Source organism: Pseudonaja textilis, chromosome 9 (genome assembly GCF_049901715.1).
Source record: "Pseudonaja textilis isolate UNSWEBS1 chromosome 9, rPseTex1.2, whole genome shotgun sequence".
Classification (NCBI taxonomy): Eukaryota; Metazoa; Chordata; class Lepidosauria; order Squamata; family Elapidae; genus Pseudonaja; species Pseudonaja textilis.
Window position 1 is genome coordinate 22,775,415 of NC_141998.1, and position 27,591 is coordinate 22,803,005.

The 27,591-nt window shown below is 45.7% G+C and overlaps 1 protein-coding gene across 14 annotated transcripts in view; it reads right to left on the reverse strand.

The window, feature by feature from the left end:
• Positions 1-27,591, reverse strand: part of GRAMD1B (GRAM domain containing 1B) — a 134,042-nt gene that overhangs the window by 37,946 nt on the left and 68,505 nt on the right. For 9 of the 14 annotated variants that reach the window (XM_087939134.1, XM_087939136.1, XM_087939137.1 and 6 more), the window contains 2 exons: positions 11,733-11,943; positions 3,900-3,923 (listed from right to left, as the gene is read on the reverse strand). In XM_087939134.1, coding sequence (XP_087795260.1) covers positions 3,900-3,923; positions 11,733-11,943 — 235 coding nt within the window. Of the gene's footprint in view, positions 1-3,899; positions 3,924-11,732; positions 11,944-19,080; positions 19,198-27,591 lie in introns of those variants that run through there. The other 5 variants (XM_026709015.2, XM_087939139.1, XM_087939138.1 and 2 more) reach the window with 2 other exon arrangements.

The window sequence follows — 27,591 nt, forward strand, 5'->3', positions numbered from 1 at the left end:
GCAACACTAGAAGTTCAATCGGATATGTTGTGCAGACTTCAAAAATGGGTCCTGTTCCTTACTCATTTCAGATATTAATTTAATTTACAGAAATGATACGGCCAATTATCTTACATTTATTTATCTGTGGGGCTTGCAGTATAGTATACAAGATACATAAACGGCAGGAAGTGGGTGCCCTCGAAGAGAACTTTTGAGATTTAATCTGATTGTCAGAACACGTCCGGTGTTATGTAAAATTCTTGGTTGTGTTTTCTGCCTGAAGGAGAATAAAGGCGCAGATAAAAACCTGGGCAGAATTGAAGGGAGTGTTAGATGACACAGTTAGGTGCCACCCAATTCTCTCTGTGATGGTGTTTGTGTCTAAAAGGCATCTATTCACCGACTTCTTCAACTCTGCGGTTTAAATCATGTTTATGTCTTGATGTTTCTTAGGCATCGTTGTTGCTACAGAGAAAAAGTCAACACAGACAACCTCTTTTTTCTAAAGTTATAGAGTACTTCTGGGGTTTGGGCGAGTTTGGGAAGGGAAACATACCTTCCACAGTTAAACCCACATTCACTTCTGTTTACTTAAGCAAACAATAGACACAGACAGTTTCTTGGGCTGTTCAAATGAGAACAGCTTCACACAGATCTCAGCTCAGTCTCTTTCAGCCTGAAACAAAGGATGATTCAGCCTGGCTGAATGTGGCAACCTTGAAAAAAAAAAGTAGGCAAATCCAGGTTGAGAAAGACAATCAAAATGTAGTAGTGAGAAGGGAGCCAGAGCCATCCAGCTTGCAAGCCAACACTGTTTTCCAACTCAGCTCTCAGACTCCCAAGAGCTAAGATAGGAGTCCCCAAACTTGGCAACTTGTAGACTTGTAGACTTCAACTCCCAGAATTCTCCAGCCGGCATAGCCAAGGTAGGGATCCCTAGCCATCAAGAGCAAGAGCCAGCCATCAAGAGCTCAGGTAGGGGTCCCCAAACTTGCTATGCTGCCTGGAGAGCTCTGAGAGCTGAAGTCCACAAGTCTTAAAGTTGCCAAGTTTGGAGACCCCCGAGCTAAGATGGTGCTTGTGTCAGGTTCAGTGTGGATTTCAGATGAACTAGGATGAAATACACTCTGTTTTGTTGATCGGTTCCAGCCCTCGGATCCACCTTGGAGAAATATTCAGAAATGGAAGTTATCCAAAGGATAGGCTTTAAGGAATGTGCCCCATCCTTGTTTATTTCCAAAAGTTTTGGCTCCCGGTCATTCTCCTGTGTTTTAGAGTGTTCATTTTTGAGATCCTCAAAGATCTCTTTTGAGAGTCAATTCTTGAGATCGTTTTTTAAAGCACAGATTAATGTCCCTTCTGACATTAGCAACTGCAGGTGGGAGAAACAAAACAAGGTGTTTTTCTTCATGACCGCAAGTCTTTACCTACAGTATATAAAGACTTCCCCTCCCTTGGGTGGATTGCAAATGCTTTCACTCTGATGTCTTATTTGGTTTGGCCTCGTGGGTTGCAACTAGAGCTTAACTGCCAGTTTTGGATCTGATTAGCAAGGAGGAGCTTTTAGGGATGGTATCTTGTATGAAGACTCCCTACCAAGAACACCCCTGCCAAAGAATTCTATTTGAGGTGGTTCTCTTTCGACCCGATTTAAAGACAGTTCTTTTAATGTTTGTCAGCCAGCCAGAGTCAACTCTAGATGAGGTGGGTGGCACATAGGTAATAAAATAAAATAAAATTAAAATAGAATAAAAATTAAAATAGAATAAAAATTAAAAAAAGAATAGAATAGATATTGGAATGAAGAATAGGATGGGATGGGATGGGATGGAATAGGATAGGATAGGATAGGATAGAATAGGATAGGACAGGATAGGATAGAATAGAATAGAGAAGAATAAAAATAAAAGAATAAAAAAGAATAAAATAATAGAATAGAAAAAAATAAAATAATAAATAAAATTGTATACAAATGGTCAAATTTATGTTCTGGGACAATGCTTATTTTAAAAGAAAACCCTGGCATTGCCAGCCAATTAACAGTAGCACCCTAGGTTTTTTTAAGTCGAAGTTTGCTATTTAAATTTTGCAACTTGCTTGGTGAATTTTGGGCTCTGCTGTTGTTTTTGTGATGCTGTCTGGATGACTGAATGAATAAATAAAATTATTATTATTATCATTAATTTATTTATTTTTATTTATTTATTATTTATTAAAATTATACACTGCCCATCCCATTGTTAAGCAACTGTGGGCAGCTTAGGACTTCATAAAAACGACAACAAAAACTTTGAACATTAAAAGTTAAGATGGGAGGACAGGGATAACTTCAAGTATATTTTAAGGTTGCAGTTGTTTATTTACTTATTTTGGCATTTATAAAGCCACTCAATTTAGGGTGACACTGAGCAGCATACAACACAAACACATAGCAACAATAATCTAACTAAGAAGCAAACAACCTACACGCACACACACACAAGCTAAAACCTACAATGGAAACCAAGCAAAGAACAAAACAAAGCACTGATAGTTACTACTTTAAACAGGATTTAAAAAAACAAGAAAAAAATGCAGAACGTATAAAAAGGTAAAAGGGCACGCTAGAGATGGTGAAATACAGGCAGGTAAATGATCCATCTACGGTATCATAAAGATGACTATCTTCTAATGTTATCACCAGAAACTTATGACACTGTAAAAGATGTCGTATTTGTTTTCTCAACAGAATCCAAATGTTCTGTTTTGAATTTGAACGATAAAATCCTTTGTTAACTGAGTCCATTGGTTCAATTTAAACTTCCGATTAGTTGTCAAATTGGAATTTATATAAGCAGTATATCGAAGAGTCATTGAAACTCTTAGGCAAGATTATGTTGAAAAAATAGCATAGTTAAAGGTAACGGTTCCCCTCGCACATATGTGCTAGTTTCCGGCTCTAGGGGGTGGTGCTCATCTCTGTTACAAAGCCGAACAGCCAACGCTGTCCGAAGACGTCTCCATGGTCGTGTGGCTGGCATGACTAAATGCCTTCAAAGGCGCATGGAACGCCAAAGATGGCCCCTATTTCTCTACTTGCATTTTTTACGTACTCTTGAACTGCCAGGTTGGCAGAAGCTGGCACAAGTAACAGGAGCTTACTCCGTTACACGGTGCTAGGGATTCGAACCGCTGAACTGCCAACCTTTCTGACTGACAAGCTCAGCGTCTTAGCCACTGAGCCACAGCATTCCTATCGATGTGCAGAAGACAAAGAAATGGGTGGCTAAAGTTGCCAGGAAACTTGGGTGCCTTTCTTGCAAAGAATGCTGAGAATGTTTAGTTGGGCAGTTGGATCAGTGCAAGACCTAAAAGACAGGATGAGCTGGGAAGAAATCTGGGTTTCGAGGAAATTTGTCAAATCAACTTCCAAGGGTCCCTGAAGAAGAGTTGGAAGGAACTTTGGAGGTCTTCAAATACAACTCTCTGTACCGGGGGTGTCCAACCTTGGCAAGGTGAAAACTTACGGATTTCAACTCCCAGAATTCTGGAGTTGAAGTCTACAAATCTTCAAGTGGCCAAGGTTGGACACCCTTTCCAGATAAATGGCTGTCCAGTCTCTTCTTCAAAACTTCCAGTGTTGGAGCATTCACAACTTCTGAAGGCAAGTTGTTCCACTGATTAATTGTTCTCATTTTCAGGAAATTCCTCCTTAGTTCCACGTTTGCTTCTCTCCTTGATTGGTTTCCATCCATACTCAGTCCTAGCAAAGATTCTCGCTGAAGTCTGTCCCTCCCACCACGTGAGCGACTTTCTGTATCGATTCTAAGTTTTGCGGATTCAAGTAAGGGAAGGACGAAGGAGGAAGAAGGAAAAAAAGAGAAAAGGAAAACCGGGAAGGGCGTATTGAGGAAAACAAGAGAGAATCAACTTCTTACTTTGATCAGGTTTAATCTGTCATACTGGAAAAAAGAAAAGAAAAGAAAAGAAAACCATGAAAACATTAGAAAGGAAAGGAAAGGAACCTATAGTTTTAAAGGTGGAGAGGATATAAAGCCAGGATAGCTATGCATGAGGGTGAAAGGCCAGCTGTAACAGAGAAAAACTATAGGGACCGAGGGATAAAGGGAAAATATATTCTAACAATGCCACAGCATTTTACAGCATCTCCTAAATTGTGAGTTTTCATGGCTCTGAACTCCACAGAGTTTGGCCAGTTAGGTGCAGTTGAATACATCTGTAAAGGTTAAACCATTTCTGTCATTAAGCGAAACATTTGTTAAGTGTGCTGTGCCTCATTTTATGAGCTTTATCATCACGGTAAGCGAATTGCTGCAGTTGATAAAGTTAGTAACACGGCTGTGGACTTCTGCTTGTCAAAAGGACACAAAACTTCAGAGGTGGGTATTCAACAGGTCCTGACCAGTTCTGGAGAACCAGTAGCGGAAATTTGGAGTCATTCGGAGAACTGGCAAATCCCTCCTCTTACTGGCCCCGCCCCCGTCTATTCTCTAGCCTCCTGGGTCCCAGCTGATTGGCTGGGTCTTCTTTGGTTGCCCTGCACAGGAGGACGGAGCTGGAAAGCAGGTTAGTGGGGTGGGGAGGGAATGAGGATTTTAGAGTAACCACGCCCACCAAGCGCCCACCAATAAAAATTGAATCCCACCACTGGATCACAAGATTCTCCAGAACACTGCAACTGTCCTAAGTACATACCAGTGGCCAGGCATCTGAATTTTGATCATGTGACCATGAGGAGGCTGCCAAGGTCGTAGGTCTGAAAAACGGCCACACATCGCTTTTTTTCACAGCACCATTGTTAACTTTTAGCAGTCACTAAATGAACCATTGTAAGTCAAGGACTCCCTGGGTTTTACCTGGGTCGAGGCTGTGAGTTTTGTCACATGATCAGGATCCCAGGAGAGCAACTCTGGTTAGTTTGCTTCAACCCTCCATCTGTTTACATCCCGAGGGGTCGGGTCGGTTTGCTGAGACTGGTGAAGCGATGCCGGTGAGAACTTCCCATATCAATTATCCAAGAGGCAGAGGAGCAAATAGATTCCAAAATCCAGGAATCTCAAGAAACGCAACTCGGTGCCTTAACATTCCCAGGATCCAGCAATCTTTTAGAAGGGCAGACTCAGAGCAACCTATCACCTGTCTGGAGAAGTACCAGTCTGGCCAATCCAGATGGCTGCCCCCATTGTCCTCATGGAAAATGGTGAGGGATCTTAAAGCCACTCCTGAATTCCTCACAGATTCACAGATTTCCTCTATTCCATTTCCTGGAGCCCCTGATGGCTCCTTCAGTTCTGATAATTCCACCCTTGACATTTTGCGGGGCATATGAAAAATGAACCCCCGAGGTGTGTCCTCAGTCAGGATCGAATTATGAGATCCTTGGTGCTTTCCGAATTTGGTTGGTTGTCTTGCAGACATCTTGCTGACATACATTGATGAGGATTACCTAGCTGGGTCATGAAACATCTACAAGGAAACAACCAAGCTCAGAAAGTACCAAGGACAGGGGTAGGATTCAACTGGTTTGAACTGGTTCGCCTGTACCGGATGTTAAATTTATATCTGGTTTGCCAAATCGGTAGTTGAACCGACCATCTGGCCCTACCCACCCAGGAGTCTCCACACAGCCCGTTTGGGATGTAGATAAGTGCAGGGTCTGGACGGAGGCTCTGGGTGGCTTGGTGGGCATGGCAGGGGAAGGATAACATAAACTCTCCATTCCCTCCCCACTGCAGGGGGAAAGTTAATGCAAAATCTCATTCCTTCCCCTACCCCACTAACCTGCTTTCCAGCTCCGTTCTCCTGGGCAGGGCAACCAAAGAAGACCCAGCCGATCAGCTGGGACTCAATGGGAGGCAGAGAAGAAGAGATGGGGTTGGCGGGGCCAGTCAGAAGTAGGATTTGCCGGTTCTCTGAACTACTCCAAATTTCTGCTACCAGTTCTCCAGAACCAGTCAGGACTGACTGAATACCACCTCTGCTTAAACCAGCAAGCATGTTAAGTCTTCCCCGTGAATTGACTGGGGGAGCAGGAGATTCTCCAGGGCATAAAATCAGGCACAAAGAACACACATCTGGGACCACAAGTTGGCAAAGGGCCCTTACAACAAGAGGCCCCTTACAAACCCTCTGCATGACCCGAAGTTGCATTCCAAAGGGTGGGATTACTCTCTCAAAGGAAAATCTTTTCGGTGGACTCAAAAATATTTTCCTTTCATATACATCAGGCACCGAGCTGTGGGTGAAGTAAGGATACGGGTTGGTGTAAAAGTTGCATCAAGCTTGCTTAGCGGGGCCGGATAGGCTAGGAAAGGGCTCCCTCTGTTGGCAACAGAGCGCCATGACAGCCTGTGAGAAAGAGAAGTCAAACACGGAGGAAAGTACATGGATGTGTTTAATGTTGCAGGATCTAATCAAAGTCAGTCATCGGGACCAAAGGTTTATTCATGCAAAGTTTTGGTCTTATGCTGGAGCCCATCCTCAGGGAACCTCTCTCTCTCTCCAGAATGCAAGCGCTAGGCTATTTTACGTGGTGTATATTTATAAGTGTTTTTATAAGGACTGTGGTCAGAATGCTGTATTTCAGGCTAACTCTGTCCACAGTCAGGAGTTTGATCCTGACCGGTTCAAGGTTGGTTCAGCCTTCCATCCTTCCAAGGTCGGTAAAATGAGGACCCAAATGGTTGTGGGCAAGAGGCTGACTTTTTTAACTGCTTAGGGGAGGCTGTAAAGCACTATGAAGCAGTATATAAATTTAAGTGCTTTTGCTATCTTCCTTCCTTCCTTCCTTCCTTCCTTCCTTCCTTCCTTCCTTCCTTCCTTCCTTCCTTCCTTCCTTCCTTCCTACTCTTCCCTTCCTTCCTTCCCTTCCCTTCCTTCCCAGTGGTTAGAATGCAATATTGCAGGCTGATTCTGCTCACAGCAGCAGTTCAATCTTTGACCGGCTCAAGGTTAACTCAGCCTTGCATCCTTCCAAAGTAAATAAAATGAGGACCCCAATTGTTGTGGGGGCAAAACTGTAAACCACTTAGACAGGGCTGGAAAGCCATACGGTGCCTGGTTGTGGGTGGCTTTTAATTATTCATAAGGGGGTTGATAGAAGACTGTTAAGGTCAATCATTGATGCGTCAGAACATGGAGTTCCAAAACTGCTTCATCTTCCCTAGCCATAAAGTTTTATATTGGAGGTAGCAGAACACCTCTGGAATGTGAAGGTGAGAAGGAAAGAGGCAGAAGCAATTCAAAAGGTTTCGAAGGAAGATGTCTTCCTTCTGTGCCACATAAGATTAAAGATTCTCAATTCAATGAGGATCAAGGCCCACTCCGAGGAGGTTGGTCTAGACCAGGGGAAGGCCCTTGTATGACTGGTGGACTTCAACTCCCAGAATTCCTGAGCCAGCAATCTGTGTCAACTAAAAAGATACTCCTTTGGCTTTTTAGCTGCCAGAAAAAGGCACTCTGTTCACTCTCTTCCTGAACTTGCATATTGGGAAAAAAAAAAAAAAAGACTACAGAGAGTCATGTTCAAAGTGCTCTTTTGGGAAGCATGCAGCTGAATAAAATCTTCTATTTTTCTGGGGTCCAATTTATTAGCTGCAAACAGGAAGGAACCGAACGGAGTTAAAAAGAAGGATGGTTTTAGATAGGTGCTTGGTGGCGAAGTGAGAAAAAAAAGGGAAATAGGGAAAAAAGAAAAGACATGGAAGAAAGAAGAGGACAATTAAATGAGAACGTACAACCGAGAAGTAAACAAAACGAACAGAGTCAGCCTCTTTTTACTAGAAATGTAGAAAGACCTTGGGTCAAAAGATCATCTCCTGTCCAATCAGATGGCCCCCAAATTCTGTCCCTCGGAAGGACGTCACAAAAGTCTCAGAACAGAGACGCATCAACTTTGGCAACTTTAAAGACCTGTGGACTTCAATTCCCAGAATTCCCCAGCCGGTGGGAGTTGAAGTTCACTAGTCTTACAGTGGCCAAGGTTGGACACCCTTGTCTTGGAGCCAAGAAACCTGGGTTTTTTTGGGTGGGGTGGGGTTTTTTTTGCCACTTTGAGCCATCTCTAATTGGAAGAGAAAGGAATTTGGATGGTGGTTTAGTCCAGTGGTCCCCAACCTTTGGGGCACCGGTTCTGTGGAGAGAGGTTTTCCTGTGGACTGGAGGGGGTGTGGTTTTGCATGCCCGTCTACGTGGCCCGCAGGCTGGCATGCCATGAACAGGACCCTTGGTTTCGTGGGCTTCCTGTGGTTTTGTGGGCTATGAGTACCAACAGCCAGGACAATGGGGGGAAAAAATATCATTTTGTTTTGCTTCCGGAGCTGGCGATAGTGTCGTAACTGCTGTCTAATACTCAAGACAAGAGAGACATTCTGCTTTTGCAAAGAAGATCCTAACGGGCAATTCTGTCTCCCGAATAGAATAGAATAGAATAGAATAGAATAGAATAGAATAGAATAGAATAGAATAGAATAGAATAGAATAGAATAGAAGTTCTTTATTGGCCAACTGTGATTGGACACACAAGGAATTTGTCTTGGTGCAAATGCTCTCAGTGTATACATAAAAGAAAAGATACATTCGTCAAGAATCATAAGTTCGAACAATTGATAATAGTTGTAGGGTACAATAAGCAATCAAATCATACTAGGAAACATTCAATATAGATCGTAAGGATAGGAGCGACAAAGTTACAGTCATACAGTCACAAGTGGGAGGGGAGGGGCAATAAGGAGTGATGAGAAGATTAATAGTAATAGAAATGCAGACTTGGTAAATAGTTGGACAGTGTTGAGGGAATTAGTTGTTTAGCAGAGTGATGGCATTGGGGGAAAAACCGTCCTTGTGTCTAGTTGTTCTGGTGTGCAGTGCTCTATAGCATCGTTTTGAGGGAAGGAGTTGAAACAGTTTATGTCCGGGACGTGAGGGGTCTGTAAATATTTTCACAGCCCTCTTTTTGACTCATGGAATATACAGGTCCTTGATGGAAGGCAGGTTGGTAGTAATTGTTTTTTCTACAGTCCCTAATTACTCTCTGGAGTCTGCGTCTGCCTTGTTGGGTTGCAGAAGCAAACCAGACAGTTATAGAGATGCAGATGACAGGCTCAATAAGGGAGGAATTTCCTTATCGGGCAATGCGATGATATATATCCAATTTTGCTTTATTCAGGACAGGCATGAATGCAATTTTACAAAGTCTGATTGGATAATGCCTTAAAGATCCAGGGAAAAAGAATGAAAAGGAGGAATGAGGAAATTTCAACAGCTCCGTTTGTGAAATGTGAGACACGGCTTTTCACCTACTCCTAATTTATGGGCAGGCACGCACCTGTATGTGCTTGCCTATTCATTCCTCCTCCATAGAAACAATGCATAACCCCAACAGACCTTAATTATTCCTGTTACTTCCGGCTTCTATTCTGAAAAAAAAAAGGATCTTTTGATTTAAAATGGGGAACAGGCTATTTTGAAACATCGCAGCGTATATGGGTAATCCTCAACATACAACCGTAATGGAGCCTGCCCGTTACGGTTGTATGTCATGATGGGTCGGCTGCAGGAATTGGCGGGAGGGCAGCAGCAGTCATTAAGCAAATGCTAAAGTCATTAAGTGAACCCATGGTTCACGATGGGCATGGTTTTGCAAAACGCTGGAGAAGCATTGGTTTTTCAGCAAAAGCATCATAAAACATGGTCATGTAACCACATCACGCTGAAAAAGGCTGTGGCAGCCCCTCAAATATTGGAAGACTGCTATCCTGTCTCCCCTGGTCCTTCTCTTTGCTAGACTAGCCAGGCCCAGTTCCTGCAACTGTTCATCATATATTTTAGTCTCCAGTTCCCTTAATCATCCTGCTTGCTCTTCTCTGCACTCTTTCCAGAGTCTCCACATCTTTTTTTATAGTGTGGTGGCCAAAACTGGATGCCGTACTCTAGTTGTGGTCCTACTAAGGCTTTATAGAGTGGTATTAGTACCTCCCTTGATTGAATCCTTCTGTGAATGCAACTTAGGAGTTCATTGGCTTTTTGGGCTGCCACCACACACTGTTGGCTCATACTTAATTGGTTGCCTACTTCAACTGCCATGGTGCAAATGCAGAGAATTGCTGTTGTGTATCAGATTTGGGATTTGCTTATGGGCACTTGCTTGGCCAAAGTGAAAGCAAATAGTTGGTCTAGATCAGGGATGCCCAACTCCAGGTCCATAGACTGGCACCAGGCCAGGACATGTCAGAAACTGCGCCGTGCAAGCCCCATCCATAGGGTGCAGGCAACACACGAAACCACACCTCCTCTGGTCCACGGAAAAACCTTTCTCCATGGAATCGGTACCCAGTGCCCAAAAGGTTGAGGGCCGCTGGTTTAGATAGGTTCCTAGTCTAATCTTGTAGGGTTCTTCTGATATCCTTATGGTATTTAAGGAACGATGCCAAAAATGGCTTCTCCACCCCCTCCCCAAATAGAAAACCTTGCTATGTTGCAGAAGTTCTTAGGTTTTGCACATCTATTCAAAGTTGAAGTGCTTCCTTTTACAATCGTTTATTGGATGGTTCAGAACTTCTCGGCCATCTTGTTCATATTCCTCCTGTATACACAGGTAGGGATTTTCTAAGTGTTGCTTCTAAATGTCTACGGAGATGCTCACTCACATCCATGTCCTGGTCATCTCAAAGGTGCTTTCTTTTCCCCCAAGAGGCAGCTGGACTTTCTGATTTTTCTTTGAAGAGGTTTCACTTCTCGTCCAAGAAACGTCTTCAGTGCTGAAGACATTTCTTGGATGAGAAATGAAATGTCTTCAAAATAAAACCCTGAAAAGTCCAATAGCCTCTTGGAAAAAGAAAGCACCTTTGGGATGTTGCTTCTAAAAGAGAACAGGAGGGAGGAAAATAATTCAAAGTCCCATTCACCATCAAGGTTCATCTCAGAACTTATTTGTTGGGGAATCTCCATCCAGATGTCATCATGCAAAATGGGAGATGATAACAGTAGATGTTGGGCACTTAGCACCACAACTGGCGAGTTAGACATAGGAAACCCAGACTTCAAAATTGTTGTTGTTTGCCAACGGCCTATGCAGACGGCAGCAGAATCGAATAGTGGGGAAGAACGGGGACCAGTCTGAGAGTCTGGATAGGACTCAGATGAGGGTCCTGCATCTGATGCAGAGATGGGGCCAGGACCATCTGGGAGTGGGGCGCTGACCCCGGAGCCTTCGGAGTCTAGCAAAAACAAGGCAGATGGCCCAGAGGAGCCTATTCCCAGTGCATGTGTGCACACAGCTGCTAGAAGGCAAGAGCAGCTGAGACAAAAAGGGTGACTCGGGAGTAAGGCTGGGAGGTGATTGCCCCTCCCATAAGGGACAAAGGACAGGCAAAGATGATGAAACCTTTGCAGGAGGCAAAGTCATTTGCTCAGTTCAGACTCATTCTTGAAGCTCTTTTGTACTTGGGTTGTTGTTGTTTTTTCTAGTTCATTTGATACTTCTGTTATTGGCAGCACTTCACAGAAAGGAAAGGTGGATGCTTATCTCGAGGGACTGTCTGAGATTCATGACTGGCTGGGAATGAAAACAGTTCCCAGCATCGCAATAAAACAAGACTTGTTCTTAAAATAAGCGTGTGGAAGCCTTGCTCAGAACAAAAATCGAGATAAAGTGAGACGATGAAAAGGAAGCAAGCTCAGAATGAGAAAGGCCTACTGGGGAAGGTGAACGAGAAGATAAAGAGTGCTCAACGACGAACAAATCAACTGACCTTAGAATTCTTGGCCCCACCACGACCGGATTGGGAGGAACAGCTTCGTTGCACGCCTTGCTCTGGCGTGGAAGGAGATTTGTCCGAAGAATGATCCGACCCCTTCTCCACCATGGTGTCTCCTTGGGGGTCCTGTGGTGTGGGAGACCGGGAGCGTTTGCGCAGGACTGGGGAGCAAGCGGGAGTACTGCGGTTCGAGTTACTGGCAGTGCTGGAGAGAAGGAAGAGAGAAAAACCTCGAGTGAAAAAAAACCCAGGACGGGAACTTGGCTCAGCCAGCCACAGTGAGGAGCAAGCAGGGGTGGGCAGCTGAGGGTTCACGGGCATTCGGGAGAGCCCCAAGCTAAGATTCTGTGTAGTTCAGAGAACCCCCAAATTCCACTCCTGGCTGGTCCTGCTCACCCCTCCATTCCCTTCCCAGGAGTCCCCAGGTGGCCCGTTTTGGGTGCAAGTAAGTGTAGGGTGCGCATGGAGGCTGGGGCAGGGCAAAGAATGGCCCACCCGGAAGTTTGGGAAGGGCGGAAAATGGGCCTGTTTCCAGCTTCCAGAGAGACTCCGGAGCCCGAGAAGGCCGTTTTCACCCTGTCGGAGGCTCAGGAAAGACTCGGAAGCCTGGGGTGGGCAGAAACACCCCCACACACACACACACACACCATGGTGCAGGAGGCTGACTAGGCCACGCCCACCATGGCTACGCCTACCCAACAACTATGCAGAGAACCCCTTGCTAAAGCTTTTGAAGGCCACCCCTGGTAGCGAGTGAAGACATTTAACTCAGGGACTATGGATCCCTGATCTCCTAAATCTTTCTTTCGACAGAAAAAAAAAATCATTGGAAGTGGACTTCCTTCTATCCGGGACATGTCATAGAAGTGCTGTTTGAGCAGGGCCTGCAATAGGGAGGGAGGGAGGGAGAAGAAGGAAGGAAGGAAGGAAGGAAGGAAGGAAGGAAGGAAGGAAGGAGGAGGAGGAGGGAGGGAGGGAGGGAGGAGGAGGAAGGAAGGAAGGAAGGAAGGAAGGAAGGAGGAGGAGGAGGGAGGAGGAGGAGGAGGGGGGAGGAGGAAGGAAGGAAGGAAGGAAGGAAGGAAGGAAGGAAGGAAGGAAGGAAGGAAGGAAGGAAGGAAGGAAGGAAGGAGGAGGGGAGGGAAGGAAGGAAGAGGAAGGAAAGGAAGGAAGGAAGGGAGGGAGGAGGGAGGGGAGGAAGGAGGAAGAGGGAGGAGGAGAAGAGAAGGAAGGAAGGAAGGAGGAAGGAAGGAAGGAAGGAAGGAAGGAAGGAAGGAGGAGGGAGGAGGAGGAGGAAGAGAAGGAAGGAAGGAAAGGAAGGAAGGAAGGAAAGGAAGGGAAGGAAGGAAGGAAGGAAGGAAGGAAGGAGGAGGGAGGGAGGGAGGGAGGGAGAGAAGGAAGGAAGGAAGGAAGGGCTATGGTGACACAGTAGTTAGAATGCAGTTTTGCAGACGAATTCTGCCCACTGCCTGCAGTTCAATCCTGACCATCTCAAGGTTAACTCGGCGTTCCATCTTTCCGAGGTTCGTAAAATGAAGACCCGGATAGTTTGGGGCAATAGGCTGACTCCATAAACCGCTTAGAGAGGGCTGTAAAGCACTGTGGAGTGGTACGTAAGTCTAAGTGCTGTTGCTAGTGCTATTCGGGGACCTATGACCACTGGTTGTCCTTCTCGACAACTCTCCACTCCAGACTTCTGAAACTTTTGACTGTTCCTGCTCAGCCCCCAGCGTTGTTTTTTTTGGACCCAGACCAAGGAACAGGCATGGCCAATGTCTTCCGTGGTCTCCATAGCAACCAGGGCTTGCAAAAAGGACCAGGAATCCCCGCTTGCAATGACAAAACAACTTGACCCACTTTGAAAATAATCATAACAATAATGCTTGATGGAACTAACTGACCAGCGGCAATTCAGAACCTCGCGAGACCCTCCCTCTAAGCTTTCGGGAGAAGTTGCCTCAGATATATACCAGCCCAGGAGACGGGCAATAGGTAGTCGGAGAGAATTTTCAACCAAGGGCCTTGTGGGGGAAGCAATATCTTAAAATTGTGTTTGTGTGTGTGTGTGTGTTTGTGCATGCCCACAGACATGTGTGCAGGAGACACAAATATTTCCACCAGGGGTGGGCTGCTGGAGTTACACAGGGGTTCAAGAGACCCCCTAGCTAAGGTTCTGCGCAGTTCAGACAACCCCCAAATCCCACTCCTGGCTGGCCCCGCCCACTCTGGCCCTCCTCTCTCCTCCCAGGAGTCCCCACGGGGCCCATTTTGGATGCAGGTAAGTGCAGGGCATGCGCAGACGCTCGGGGAGGGTGAAAAAAGGGCCTCCCGGAAGTTCCTCCTGTTTCCAGCTTCCAGGGAGCCTCCGGAGCCTGGGGTGGGCAAAAACGATCCCACCCCCAGGCATAGTACAGGACTAGGCCAAGCCCACCATGGCCACACCCACCCAGTAACTGGGCAGAGAACCCATTGCTAAAATTTTTGAATCCCACCCCTGATTTTCATCCATTTTGATCATGAGAGGAAGCTTACAATTTGGGTTTCCTATGAATAGAATAGAATAGAATAGAATAGAATAGAATAGAATAGAATAGAATAGAATAGAATAGAATAGAATAGAATTCTTTATTGGCCAAGTGTGATTGGGCACACAAGGAATTTGTCTTGGTGCAAATGCTCTCAGTGTACATAAAAGAAAATATACTTTCATCAAGAGTCAAGAATCATCAGGTACAACACTTAATAATAGTCACAGGGTACAATAAGCGATCCAATCATACTAGGAAACAGTCAATATAGAATAGAATAGAAGGGAATGGAGTAGAGTAGGGTAGGGTAGGGTAGGGTAGGGTAGGGTAGGTAGGGTAGGATAGAATAGAATAGAATAGAACAGAACAGAATAGAATAGGAATAGGAATAGGAATAGGAATAGGAATAGGAATAGGAATAGGAATAGGAATAGGAATAGAATAGAATTCTTTATTGGCCAAGCGTGATTGGACACACAAGGAATTTGTCTTGGTGCAAATGCTCTCAGTGCACATAACAGAAAAGATACTTTTGTCAAGAATCAAGAATCATCAGATACAACACTTAATAATAGTCAAAGGTTACAATAAGCGATCAAATCATGCTAGGAAACAGTCAATATAAATAGTAAGGATACAAGCCACAAGCTACTTCTGAGATATCCACAAGAAATTCTTCCAGCCAATATTCCACATTCAAACGATTCGAAGGGATGCTCTTCCGTCATTTTCTGGGTTTTAATTCCAAAGTCCAGACAACTAACCTGAACTCGTCTAAGACAACCAATTCAGCTGCTTTCAAATATCGCCAACGCAAAGACAACTTAAGACAACTTTCTTCTATGACATGATGGCATTCTGTGGTTAGCCAGGCCATGAGGCCAACCTACGTCCTAGGATTATATACTTTTAGGAGCCAACTTCATTCCTTTCACGTCCTACACTGTGGTTTGAGAAATAACAGGCTTTGATCTTCTGTGCAACAAACTTTTAGGATTTTGGAGACCATCGTTCTAATTCTAAACAATCTTAACTTTAATTTCTTTTTTATGAAGACACTTTTAGTCTTCTACTGATCCTTGCCGCCTTTCTCCAAATGCTTTCCTGTAAGTGGGGGTGCCCAGCGTAGGACAATATACTCAAAGTAGGAGCTGCCCTACCCAATCTAAAAGTTGAGTTCTTTCTTCTTGTGGTCTATAAACTACCTCAGTTATAACATTTATCATTTTATATGGGCTTTACTGTTTCATTCCACATGGAATGTGGAGCGATTCAGTATTTACACAGCAATTATCAGCTTTTAGTAAAGGTGTTAAAGGGGAAGACAACGCTTGAAGAGAGCTCTAGTTTGTGTGAATTCCCTCGGAAGCTGCAGGGATTCAGAAGAAGCTACCCTAGACAGGACTGAGTAAAATAAATAATCTTGAAGCATTCTGCCTCATAGCTTATTATGGATTTTTAAAATATTGATCTTCTCAAGTAGGCCAAAGTGTCTTCGTCCCTTCTCCTTCCTTCCTCTCCTTTCTTTTCTGCTTTCTTCTTTCCCTCCCTACTCCTTCCTTTCCTCCCTCCTTCATCTTACCTTCCTCCCTTTCCACCTTCCTTCCTTCTCCTTTTATTCCTTCCTTTTCTCCTTCCTCCCTTCCCCTTCCTTCCTTCTTTCCTTCCTTCCTTCACCTTTCCTTCTTTCCTCCTCTTCTCCTTCCGTTGTCTTTCCTTCCTCCCCCTTTTCTCCTTTTCTCTTCCTCCCTTCCTTTCTGCCTTCCCTCCCTTTTCCTTTCTTTTGTCTTTCCTTCCTTCCCCTTCTTCTTTTCTCCTTCTTTCCTTCCTCCTTCCCTCCCTATTTTACTCTCACTAATGACAGCTACAGTACACGTTAAGGAAAGCAAATCCTTGTTCTCAAGAACCTTTTTTTTCTCCGTCTGTTTCCACGCCATGCAGGACTGAACACTAGAGTGGCATCTTTCCTGGATGCAGGCTGAAGGAGCTCTCCTCGCCTCTCCCGGTACAGGAAGGAGAAGGGAGGACAAGAAAGTTGTCCTTCTCAGAGACAGAAGATCTAGGGAGCTTCTGACCACCTTGCCAGCAGAGCTGTCTTAATGGTCGTACTTGCCTGTGGGCCCCACAAGCATAGGGGGCCCCATACTAACCTTGGTATATTAACCCTTCAATGCACCTTGTATCATATAAAGACAGCAACATATTTATTACATTGTATTGCATTTGCGGGGGATGCGGGGGCTCAATGGCTAAGACACTGAGCTTGTCAATCAGAAAGGTCGGCAGTTTGGCAGTTCGAATCCCTAGCGCCGCGTTAACGGAGTGAGCTCCCATTACTTGTCCCAGGTTCTGCCAACCTAGCAGTTCGAAAGCACGTAAAAAACGCAGCGTTCAGTGCGCCTTCAGCGTTTAGTCCTGCCAGCCACATGACCACAGAGATGTCTTCGAACAGCGCTGACTCTTCAGCTTGGTAACGGAGATGAGCACCGCCCCCTAGAGCTGGAAACGAGTAGCACGTATGTGCGAGGGGAACCTTTATCTTACTGCATTTTTTAAAATTAATACTAACATGCAAATAGGTGTTTCACTTTATCAACCATTGATATTTTTATTCCCGTGAGTAGTTGTCATAGAGGCAGCAGGACACTGCTTTGCCCAGAAGGGCCCATAATGCTGTGAAGACAGTCATGCTTGCTAGCTTTGTGAAATGACCAATGGAAGACCATAGAGCACCGTCCCTGAAGTAAGATGGATTCAGTCTATTCCAGGTCTCCTCTCCAACACGCCTTCCCACTCCCCTTCAAGGCCTCCTCCATATTCCCGTCGCACCCATGGAGCGCAACGCCATTTCGGCGGGTCGTCATGAGTTAATTTTGTACAGACTTGTCACTGTGGGCAGAGCGGCAGATCCAGCCAATCGGGAAAGCTGGCCGGCGTTGCGTTTTCATGCCACGCGTCTTTTATTTGGGAGGGGAGGACAGTTTATCAATGAAAGGCAATAAAGTCACTCTGAGCTTCAGGATGCTATCCCCGACATTCCTTCCACAGAGTTAAAATGCATTCTCCCCCTTCCATAGCCCATCCCGCTTCAAACCCGCTCGAGCAAAGATTTATCCTTCCACCTTGCCTCCTCCGTTTCAAGGAAAAGGGGTGTGTGTGTGCAGCACCTTTTCTGCAACACACACTCGATTTTTGGGAGAGGAAGACAGGACGGTCACCAACTCAAGGCACGGTTGAGGAATGGTGAAAGGGAAGCAGGCGTGGATTTCACAACCCAGATTTCTGCCTTGTGCCATCTTGGGTCATTCTCTTCATATTTGCAACCCACCCTTGACCCACATAAATCCACGCAACCCCACAAAGGAATCAAAGATTCCCACTGTGGGTGGGGTGGGTGGGGGTTTTCTCCTCCTTTGTCTAGGCAAAAAAAAAAAAAAAAAGGGAAGAGAAACCAAAGCTGTGGATTTCATAGCCCAGCAGCGCCTGGGTACACAAATGCCACCCCACAAGTCTCCCACACACCGCCGTGGCATGACGCACTGAGAATTCAACCCCGACACGGCGCCCGGCTGCTGCCCTTTCTCTCCATCTGCCTGCCCCCCCCCCCACCCTGGCAAAATGCAAAATAAAATATAAATAAATAAAAGAAAGCATCTGAGGACGCTGCCCCGCCCCTTGCAAAATGCAAATCATAAAATAAAATACATTAAATAGTAAGCCTCTGAGGAGGCTGCCCTCCCCTGTAAAATGCAAATAAAATAAAAGAATAAAAGAAAAGAAAGCCTCTGAGGAGGCTGCCCCACTCCTTGCAAAATGCAAATCATAAAATAAAAGAAATTAAATAGAAAGCATCTGAGGCCGCTGCCCTCCTCTGCAAAATGCAAATAATGTAATATAATATAATATAATATAATATAATATAATATAATATAATATAATATAATATAATATAATATAATATAATATAATATAATATAATAAATAATAGAAAGCATCTGAGGACACTGCCACCCCTCCTGCAAAATTCAAATAAAATAAAATAATATAAAATATAAAATAGAAAGCATCTGAAGACGCTGCCACCCCTCCTGCAAAATGCAAACAAAATCAAATAAAAATAAACAGCATCTGAGGACGCTGGGCATTTTTCTCATCCTCAGGACCCAAGGAAAAGGAAACGAGACCCAAACAACCATGTGCTCTCTTCACACACACACACACACACACACACACACACACACACACACACGCGGTCCTTCTGTCCATCCACCTCCCTCAGGAGGACACAAAAAATAAATCTGCCTTTTTTTTGTTTTTGTTTTAAACGATTCTAGGGATGGGGGGAGCCGAGGTGAGAGCAGCAACAGAGGGGAGAGGAAAACTACTGGGCCAGCCAGGCAAAGGTGGGGGGGGGGGGGGAGGGAGCCCTCCCCTCCTGATTGAAGGGGCTGGTGGGGGGCGCAAGGAGAAGGAGAGAGTCTATGCCTCTCTCTGCAACATGATGTCATAGCACACTGGCTGCTTCCCTCCCCCCCCATGCTACAAACGCACAATCCCAACGCCACACTCCCTTTTTTTTTTGCGCTGGAAGGGAGAAGGAAGAAGCAGCTGCCGCCAACATGGATTCCGGATTTATGCCACTCACTGCCCCTTCCTCCTCCTCCTCCTCCTCCTTCGGGCAGCTCTTGCGCTGCCCTGCAAAGCCTCCGTCCCCCCCCACCCCAGGGCAAAAGAAGGCAGCCTCCATGCCCCATCCAGAGAGAGAGAGAGAGAGTGAAAGAGAAAGAGAAAGGAAGAGAGAAGCCAGTTGCACCAACCTTGCAGCCATCGGGGAGAAGATCCTGCAGCCAAGCCTTGGCACTCCATTCATTCATGCGGTTGGGGGGGTGGTAGGGATGGAGTCCGGGGAGGGGGGACCTCCGGGGAGGGGGGACCGGTGAGGAGGGCCATGCCCCTCCTGCACCATGGCCAAAGCCCTTCTTCCCCCAAGAAGAGGGAAGGGGGCTCTTACACCAGGAGGGACCCCCTGCTCTCCGCAGGATGGAAGCAGCATCACCTATCCTCAGCAGCCATCGCCAAAACCCAACAGCTGCGGCCGGTTGGTCGCGCCCCCCCACCTCCTTCCCCCACCCAGATCAGGGGGGGGTTTGGGGGACCCAGGCTCCGCAGAGAGTCTTCCTTCTTTCCTTGCCCTCTTTTCTCCTTCGGCTCTCTGCCTTACACGGATGCTCTCTCTCTCTCTCTCTGTCTCTCTCTCTCTCACACACACACATGCATGCGCGCCCACAGTCAGGCACAAGCTCGCTCACACACTTCGCGAGCAGGCAAGGGGGCCTGGGCCTGCCTGTTTACATAAGGCACCCACGCTTTGATCGGGAGGGAGGGGAGAAGGGGGCTTGGTGGAGACCCCCCCACACACACACACACCTCCCCATTCCTCCCTCTCTCTCTCTCTCTCTCCCCTTGGGCTGTTTTCGGCTGCGACGCAGCTTGGAGAGTGAAAGGGCCAAGTGAACAAGGCAACTGACAGGCTGTCCAAATCATTCAAAAGAAATCCAAAAGAAAATGCAAAAGAGAGAAGGGGAGAGGGAGAGAAGGAGAGAGAGAGAGAGAGAGAGAGAGAGAGAGAGAGAATTTTTAGAAGCCAAAAAAGTTCTTGGCACGGTTTTCAGATGACTCTCACCAACTTCAGGATAGGATTTTTTTTTCAACAAGCCCCTGGCCCTCCCTGGCTCTTGGCTCAGGCAGGCAGTCCTCAATTTACAACGGATAATTTAGATGACCGTTCAAAGTTGCGACGGCTCTGAAACAAGGGCCTTAGGACCTGAAAGGCAGCTGGGTGACTTTGGACTTCAACTCCCAAAAACTGGAGAAGAATTTCCAGGTGTTGAAGTCCACAAGTCTTAAAGTGGCTGGGTTTGGAGACTCTTCTTCTTCTTGGGCCATATCCATCATCGGATGTTGGCAATCATGTTGGCGATCCTATTTTTATCAGCAGCCGCATGAAAAAGGGCTGCTGAGTTTTGTCCAATCCAGTCCCTTAGATTTTGAAGCCATAATGTTCTTCTTCTACCCGGACCTCGTTGGCCTTCAATCTTTCCCTGGAGGATTAAGTAAAGTATGGCCTATTTTTTCCAGGGGTTGCATCACATGTCCAAAATATTATAATTTTTGCTTCTTTTATGTTTTCGATGATTTCCCTTGGCTTTCCCAGGTGGCATATCACCTCCTCGTTTCCGATTTTATCAACCCAACCCAACTTATACGTAACGGCCACCTGTAAATCCACGTTTCAAATGCTTCTAGTCTCTTTGTGGCTTTCTAGTCTCTTCAAGTAGAGTCTCCAATGGATTTCAGACACCAAGGCTAGCCCAAATCCTCTATCTGAAAGGGATTCCAGGGATTAGGAGAGATGATCCATCTCAGTTAAGGTTGAGCGGTGGGGTATTCTACCAGTTCGGCCAGGTTGTCCCGAACCGGTAGCAGCGATGACCACCAAAGACCGAACCAGTTCTCTCCGCCGTTCTGCTGTTGGGCTCACCCATCCTCCCAGGCTCCCATACTCAACTTTATCCCCTACTTCTGAAGCGCAGCTGCTATGCACGGCACAGCAGAGTGCTGCACAGAGGCTGCTTTGCACGGCACAGCAGAGTGCTGTGCAGCAGCTGCTTTGTGCGGCACAGCAGAGTGCTGCGTAGCAGCTGCTTATGCGATCGGGAGTGGGCAGGCTTGCAGGAGGTGAGTTGGAACACCTCTGCACCTGCACGAGGGGCGCGTTTGGCGCACGCACGCCCACAAAGTGTGTGCACACACAAACAACGCGTGCCCACCAAGCCACGCCCACCAAACCGGTGGTAAAACTTTTTGAATCCTACCACTGAGGTTAAGGCACACATAGCTCATTCCTCTTTGGCAAGGAATCTCCATGACGGATCATTGTTTATCGTGGATGAGGAAGGTGGACAGCTTCCTCATCATTTAATGAGGCTTTTTCAAAACAAACAAGCAAACGGCCCTTGGCCCTTATGGCTCTAAGGGCAGTACAAGTATACAAACCCCCGATTTCTGGCTTTCCGTGGTGGGTCACAGAAAAGAGAGGGAATGAAGCCAGGCTTCTGGGGTGCTAAGAAAAGCCAGAAAAGAGCGGGACCATCTGCAACAAAGTGGTGCTCTCATTGCAGCCCTGGTCAAAACGGTCCAGCAGAGATTATGCTCCTGAGACTTCCGGAATGCAAAACTGCTGGTAACTTTCGCTGCACCATAGATAGTATCTTAACTTACTACACTTGTGTCTGGTTTGCTAATTGCACAGTGGCAGATAGGACAGTGCTCCAGAGGGTGAACGTCATTGCCCAGAGGATCATGGGTTGCCCTCTCCCCTCTTTGGAAGAGCTTTCTAGCTCCCGCTGCCTTAAGAAAGTTCAAAATGATCTCAAAGATCCATCTCATCCTCAGAACCCTTTTTGGGAACTATTACCATCTGGCAGACGGTACAGGATAATAAAAAGAAGGACAAACAGCTTCTATCCCAGCGCAGTAGCTCTGTTGAATTCTACTGTATAGTGCAATATTAATGCAATATCAGGGGTTTTCAATTCAGTGTGTGACGTGTGAGGGATGTGTGTTTGTGTTTATTTTCATAGTCATAAATTGTACACTGAAGAAGGTATTTAATTTCATTGTACAGGAGCCATGACAATAAAGTAAACTAAATTAAACTAAACAAGCCACGTATCGACATCTTAAGTGCAAAGCACAACAGGGCCCTTCCTGGTTAAGAACATAATCTAGGATTAAGCGAAGGTCAGCTCCCTCTTTGCTGGGAAGGGAGACAGAAAGAAACTGATTAGTTCTCGTTAAAGATGCAGGCCTCCTTATAGACACTCCTCGACATACGACCACAATGGAGTCCAAAATTTCTGTCGTTGAGTGAGACAGTTGTTCAGTGAATTTTGCCTCATTGTAGGACCTTTCTTGCCACCGTTATTAAGTGAATCATCAGTCACAGTTGATAAGTTAGTAACCTGGTTGTTAAGTGAATCCTGTTTGTCCAGTAATGTTGCTTGTCAGAAAGTCACAAAAGGGGATCCCATGGCCCCGGGACATTGTGACTGTCATAAATATGAACAATCACTAAATGAACTGTTGCAAATTGAGGAATCTCTTCCAGGGATCCATCCACTGTATCAAGTAGAATTATAGTAGAGTGGAGTAGGAATGTAGAATGGAATGGCATGGCATGGCATGGCATGGCATGGCGTAGCGTAGCGTAGCGTAGCGTAGTGTAGTTAGCGTAGCATAGCATAGCATAGCATAGCATAGCATAGCATAGCATAGCATAGAATAGAATAGAAAATAGAAAATAGAATAGGGTAGGGTAGGGTAGGGATAGAAGTAGAGAATAGAATAGAATAGAATAGAATAGAATAGAATAGAATAGAATAGAATAGAATAGAAAATAGAAAATAGAATAGGGTAGGGTAGGGATAGAAGCAGAGAATAGAATAGAATAGAATAGAATAGAATAGAATAGAATAGAATAGAATAGAATAGAATAGAATAGAATAGAATAGAAGACTTGGAAAGGGACCTTGGTGGTCTTCTAGTCCAACCTCCTGCTTAGGCAGGAAACTCTATACTCATTTCAGACCAATGACTGTCAACTCTCTTCTTAAAAACCTCCAGTGTTGGAACACCCAAAATTTCTGGAGGCAAATTGTTCCCCTGATTAATTGTTCTCACAGTCAGGGAATTTCTCCGTAGTTCTAAGTTGTTTCTCTCCTTGACCAGTTTCCATCCATTGCTTCTTGTCCTGCCTTCTGGTGCTTTGAAAAACACTTTGACCCCCCCTCTTCTGCAATGATTATCTTCCCTTTTTCTTACAGCTAAGCACAATTAATATATTTAAGTCACACGTCGCTACCATAACATATATAGTCATCTTACAGGAACCACACACTCCCAGTGCAAATGTTCTCATTCCAGAACAGTACACCCCATTTCCCCATGTGACAAAGTTCACCCAACATCTGATGACTTTAATCCCAAATGATTTGGAGGACACAAAAATCAGAAAAGGATTTGGGACTCATTACCTTGGGCGTCAAATGGAGCACTGCTGCCACTTGGAGCTGCCGCTTCCACGTTTGGAGCGCTGCTGCTGTTTGGAGCTGCCGCTTCTGCATTTGGAGCTGCCGTCACGTTGGAGCTGCCGCTTCTGCGTTTGGAACCCCACTGCTGTTTGGAGCACTGCCGCTGTTTGGAGTTACCATGTCCGCATTTGGAGCTGCCGCTGCGTTTGGAGCTGCCGCTTCCACATTTGGAGCACTGCCGCTCTTTGGAGCACCGCTGCCACTCCAAACACGGTGGCAGCTCCAAACACAGAAGTGGCAGCTCCAAACGTGGCGGCAGCACTCCAAATGGCGGCAGCACTCCAAACACGGAAGCGGCAGCTCCAAACGTGGCGGCGGAATGGGCAGAAGGGAAAGCAACAGCAGTGGGTGCCAAAGGTCTTGGGTCTGCAGCAAAGGTGTTTGGTGGGAGTAGGGAGCTCTCTGCGCTTCACCATGATCACCCGTTAGGAGCAGCTGGTGGCGAGGCTGCCCATGGGGTGTTCTAGATGAGGATGCAAGGGGGGGAATTAAGTCACCCCCCAAAAGACAGCCTAGCCGTTTTTTCGGGGCTCAAAAAAATATAAGACCCGGCCTTATTTTATGAGAAACATGGTAATTGTCTCTGATAAAAAACAGCCTTGCCAAGGTTGCGCAAGGCTGCCAAGAACACTAGATAAAGTTGCCAAGAAACATTTCAAACACAAAGAGTTGCCAAACACAAACTAAGAGAGTCCGAACGTCCACAAGGCTTGAGTGCAAAAACTTCTTTGCTTCCTGCAAAGAACACCAGTTTCTCAGCTGGCTTTTATCTCTTAAGGGAGGGGCCATTACCTTGCAGCCTTACTCCTCAATCGCCCATGCTGCTGCAGCTGCTCTTTCCTTCAAGCAGCTCTGTGTGCACAGTCACTGGGCACAGGCTCCTTGGGGGCCTCTTCATCATTGCTGCCAGCCTCCACAATCTCCGAAGGCAGCACTCCACTCCCTGATGGTCCTGGCCCCATCCCTTCATCACAGGTAGGCTCCTCATCTGAGTCCTCACTCTCCGAGACCTCAACCGTCCATATTTGTTGCCGATGAACCACAACACTTCCCACCAAAGTGGTCCCTATTTTTCTACTTGCATTTTCACATGCTTTTTGAACTAAGTTGACAGGAGCTGGGACAAGTCACGGGAGCTCAATCCATTATGCGGTGCTAGGAATTCGAACTACTAACCTTTCTGATTGACAAGCTCAGCATCTTAGCCACTGAGCCATCACGTCCCTGTTATAGAGGACTAGGAACTACTTAAAACATCTGTGGCCCTCTTCTTCTAACTTAATTTGGGTGGGTGAACAAATCCAAACGTGGTTCATTCCTTCAGTGACTTTCCATCTGCCCTATTTGTTCAATGGGTACATTTTTATTCCTTTATTCATTTGTATCCCGACTATTATTTTTACAAATAACTCTGGGTGGCAAATGTACCCAATGCTCCTTCCTCCGCCGTGAGGAGGATTGGGCTGAGAAAGCAACATGGTCCAAAGTCACCCGGCTGGTGTTCTGATCCAGTTCCCCAAACACGACAAACCCTCTGATATGAACTCAAAAGATTCCTTTATTAGGAATGCTGGCAGCCCCAGGAAAAAGTTTACCTCGCAGGCTAACAAGTCTGTCCATCTGGAAGATGAATAGTTGTCTGCCACAGCTATTCATCTTTATCTCCTGCCTTTTATCCCCAGAGCTAGGGTGGAGCTTCGCTAGCAGCAGTGGCTCATCCTTCCCAAGGACCGGCCCATAGATTTCCACTGCTCTCCTCTCCACTGCCTCCTGCACATCCTCCCATCAGTCACTGGACCCAGCTGTTCTTCCTCTTCCTCATCAGCCACCTCCAGACCTGGGGGCTGTTGTTTCTCCATTTGAGGGCTGACGGATGGCCCAGGCTCCACCTCTGTCTGTCTCTCTCTCTCTCTCTCTCTCTCTGACAACTCCATTCTCTTTTCCCCCTCAAAACTTCCCCCAACTCCCAGATTGCCCTGAAGCTGACCCTGACTTCCATGCCTCCTCCCCCTCCTTTGATTTGGCTGCTGGAGGGGCTGGCGGCCGACAGGCCACAACAGCTGTCTTTCATGGCTAAGGCGGGACTAGAACTCACAGCCTCCCACTTCTAACCAACAGCCTTCACCAGTAGACCAAGGGTCTTCAAACGTGGCAAGGTTTAAGACTGGTGGACTTCAACTCCCAGAATTCCTGAGCTAACATGACTGGAGGAGGAACTCAGGGAGTTGAAGTCCACAAGTCTTAAACCTTGCCACGTCTGAAGACCCCTACAGTAGACCAAACTAAATCTGAATCCTGAATGGCAGTTGCCCCTCTGCAGCTTACTTAGAAAGCTTGTTTTGAGGGGGGGGCGGGCATTGGTTTGCAAGGCCACAATTCCTGTCACCGACACAGAAAGCAGGCGAACGTTTGCACAAGGGCCTTTGAGCCACATCTCCTGCTCTTCCAACCTGCCTTTGGCATGCTGTTCTACAGCACGTTTTACACATTTATGACATTGGGCTCCTTGACAGAAGATCCTTAAACATCCATCTCGACCCCCCCACTCCCCCAACGGATGCATAATCAGAAAACAGCACACGCTCCATAAACAGGAAGGAATCTTGCAAATGGTCTAAAAATTAACCTTAGGTCCAACATGCAGCAAAGCCTGGTTAGCAAGAGACAAGGGCCTAGCCAGAGTGCACAAACAGAAATCCTGATTTGATTCAATTTTTTTTCTTCTCTCTCTCTCTAGGCATGTAAATGGATTGCAAATTATTTTTACACGTTTTTCGTCTTCCCAGAACAGCCTTTGCACGCAGCAAAGCTGGACCCTTGAATGGGTATATATCTATATTCTCCTGCAACATCGAATGCACGTCGTTTTGGCACTCGCCAAAGAGGAAACCGATAGGGGTTCTGCAAGGCCCACTGAATTTCTGCAACCATGTGCAGCTTTGTGTCCAGATAGATGGAGAGTGGGGGAGAGGACAGGGTGAAAAAAAAAATGCTTATAGTAGTATTGGCGAGGTACAAACTGCTGAGTAAGCCTCTCTGGCGTATCTTTAGAATTGTACAAAACAGAAGCACGAGCATCCATGCACAAATGCAGACGTTTAAAAAAAAAAAGAAGCTGAAAACATCTACTTTTTGCAACCCTCGTGGTAAGCCAGCGAAGAGTATTTCATAAACACAGGGTTGGGGTTTTTTTTTTTTCTTTTCTAAAAGAAAAAAGGAGGAAAAAAAGCTTCTTTTAAGAATGAAGCGGTATCAAAAACCCTCGCAAAAATTTCAGAACAGCTTTAAATGAATTTAGAATTTAATCAATGATACCCTTGAAATGAAGCGTTTCTTCAGTGAGGCCTTCTATAGGCCAAAGTTACTGCCTGTTTGAAAGTTTAGAACAGTTTTTCCACTAAAAATAAAAATTGGGTTTCTCAGTGGCTTCTATTAGTTATTTATTTATTTGTGTTATCTGTGTATCTGCATCAAATTTGGGGCTGCCCTATTCTAACTTCAGGCCTCGGGAGTCTGCATTGCCCACGAATAAAAATATACCCCAAAATCTTTGAGGCGGATGACTTTAGAATAAAATGTATTTGGTCATGATATTACTTAGTAAATATTTGTAAACCAAGGTTATTCATATGTTCAACGTACAAGAAAAGATCTATTAGTTTCTCTTTCTGTGTTTTTTTTCTTCAGATTTTGTATCGCTTCCATTTTTACGGATTGCTTCAGTTTGTTATTACTGCGGTACGCTGCTTCTGTTTGGTACAATTTTAAAACAAAGGTTATTTTTTTAAAAAAACAGGTTAAACCCCCCCACAACATTCAAAATATACAATATATAATCCATAAATTCAATTTAAAAAGAACCAAATGAATAAAGCAGCAAGCAGCATTATCTCTAATCTCCCTGGAAGAGGCCTATCTTTGCCGACATCTAATAAAAAAGAAGTGGAGAGAATAATCTAACTTCCAAGGGAGGTTGTCCCACAGAACTGGTGTCATAATTAGAAAATAGCAATAGCAATAGCACTTAGACTTATATACTGCTTCATAGGGCTTTACAGCCCTCGCTAAGCGGTTTACGGAGTCAGCCTCTTGCCCCCCAACAATCTGGGTCCCCATTTTACCAACTTTAGAAGGATGGAAGGCTGAGTCAACCTTGAGCCAGTCAGGATCAAACTA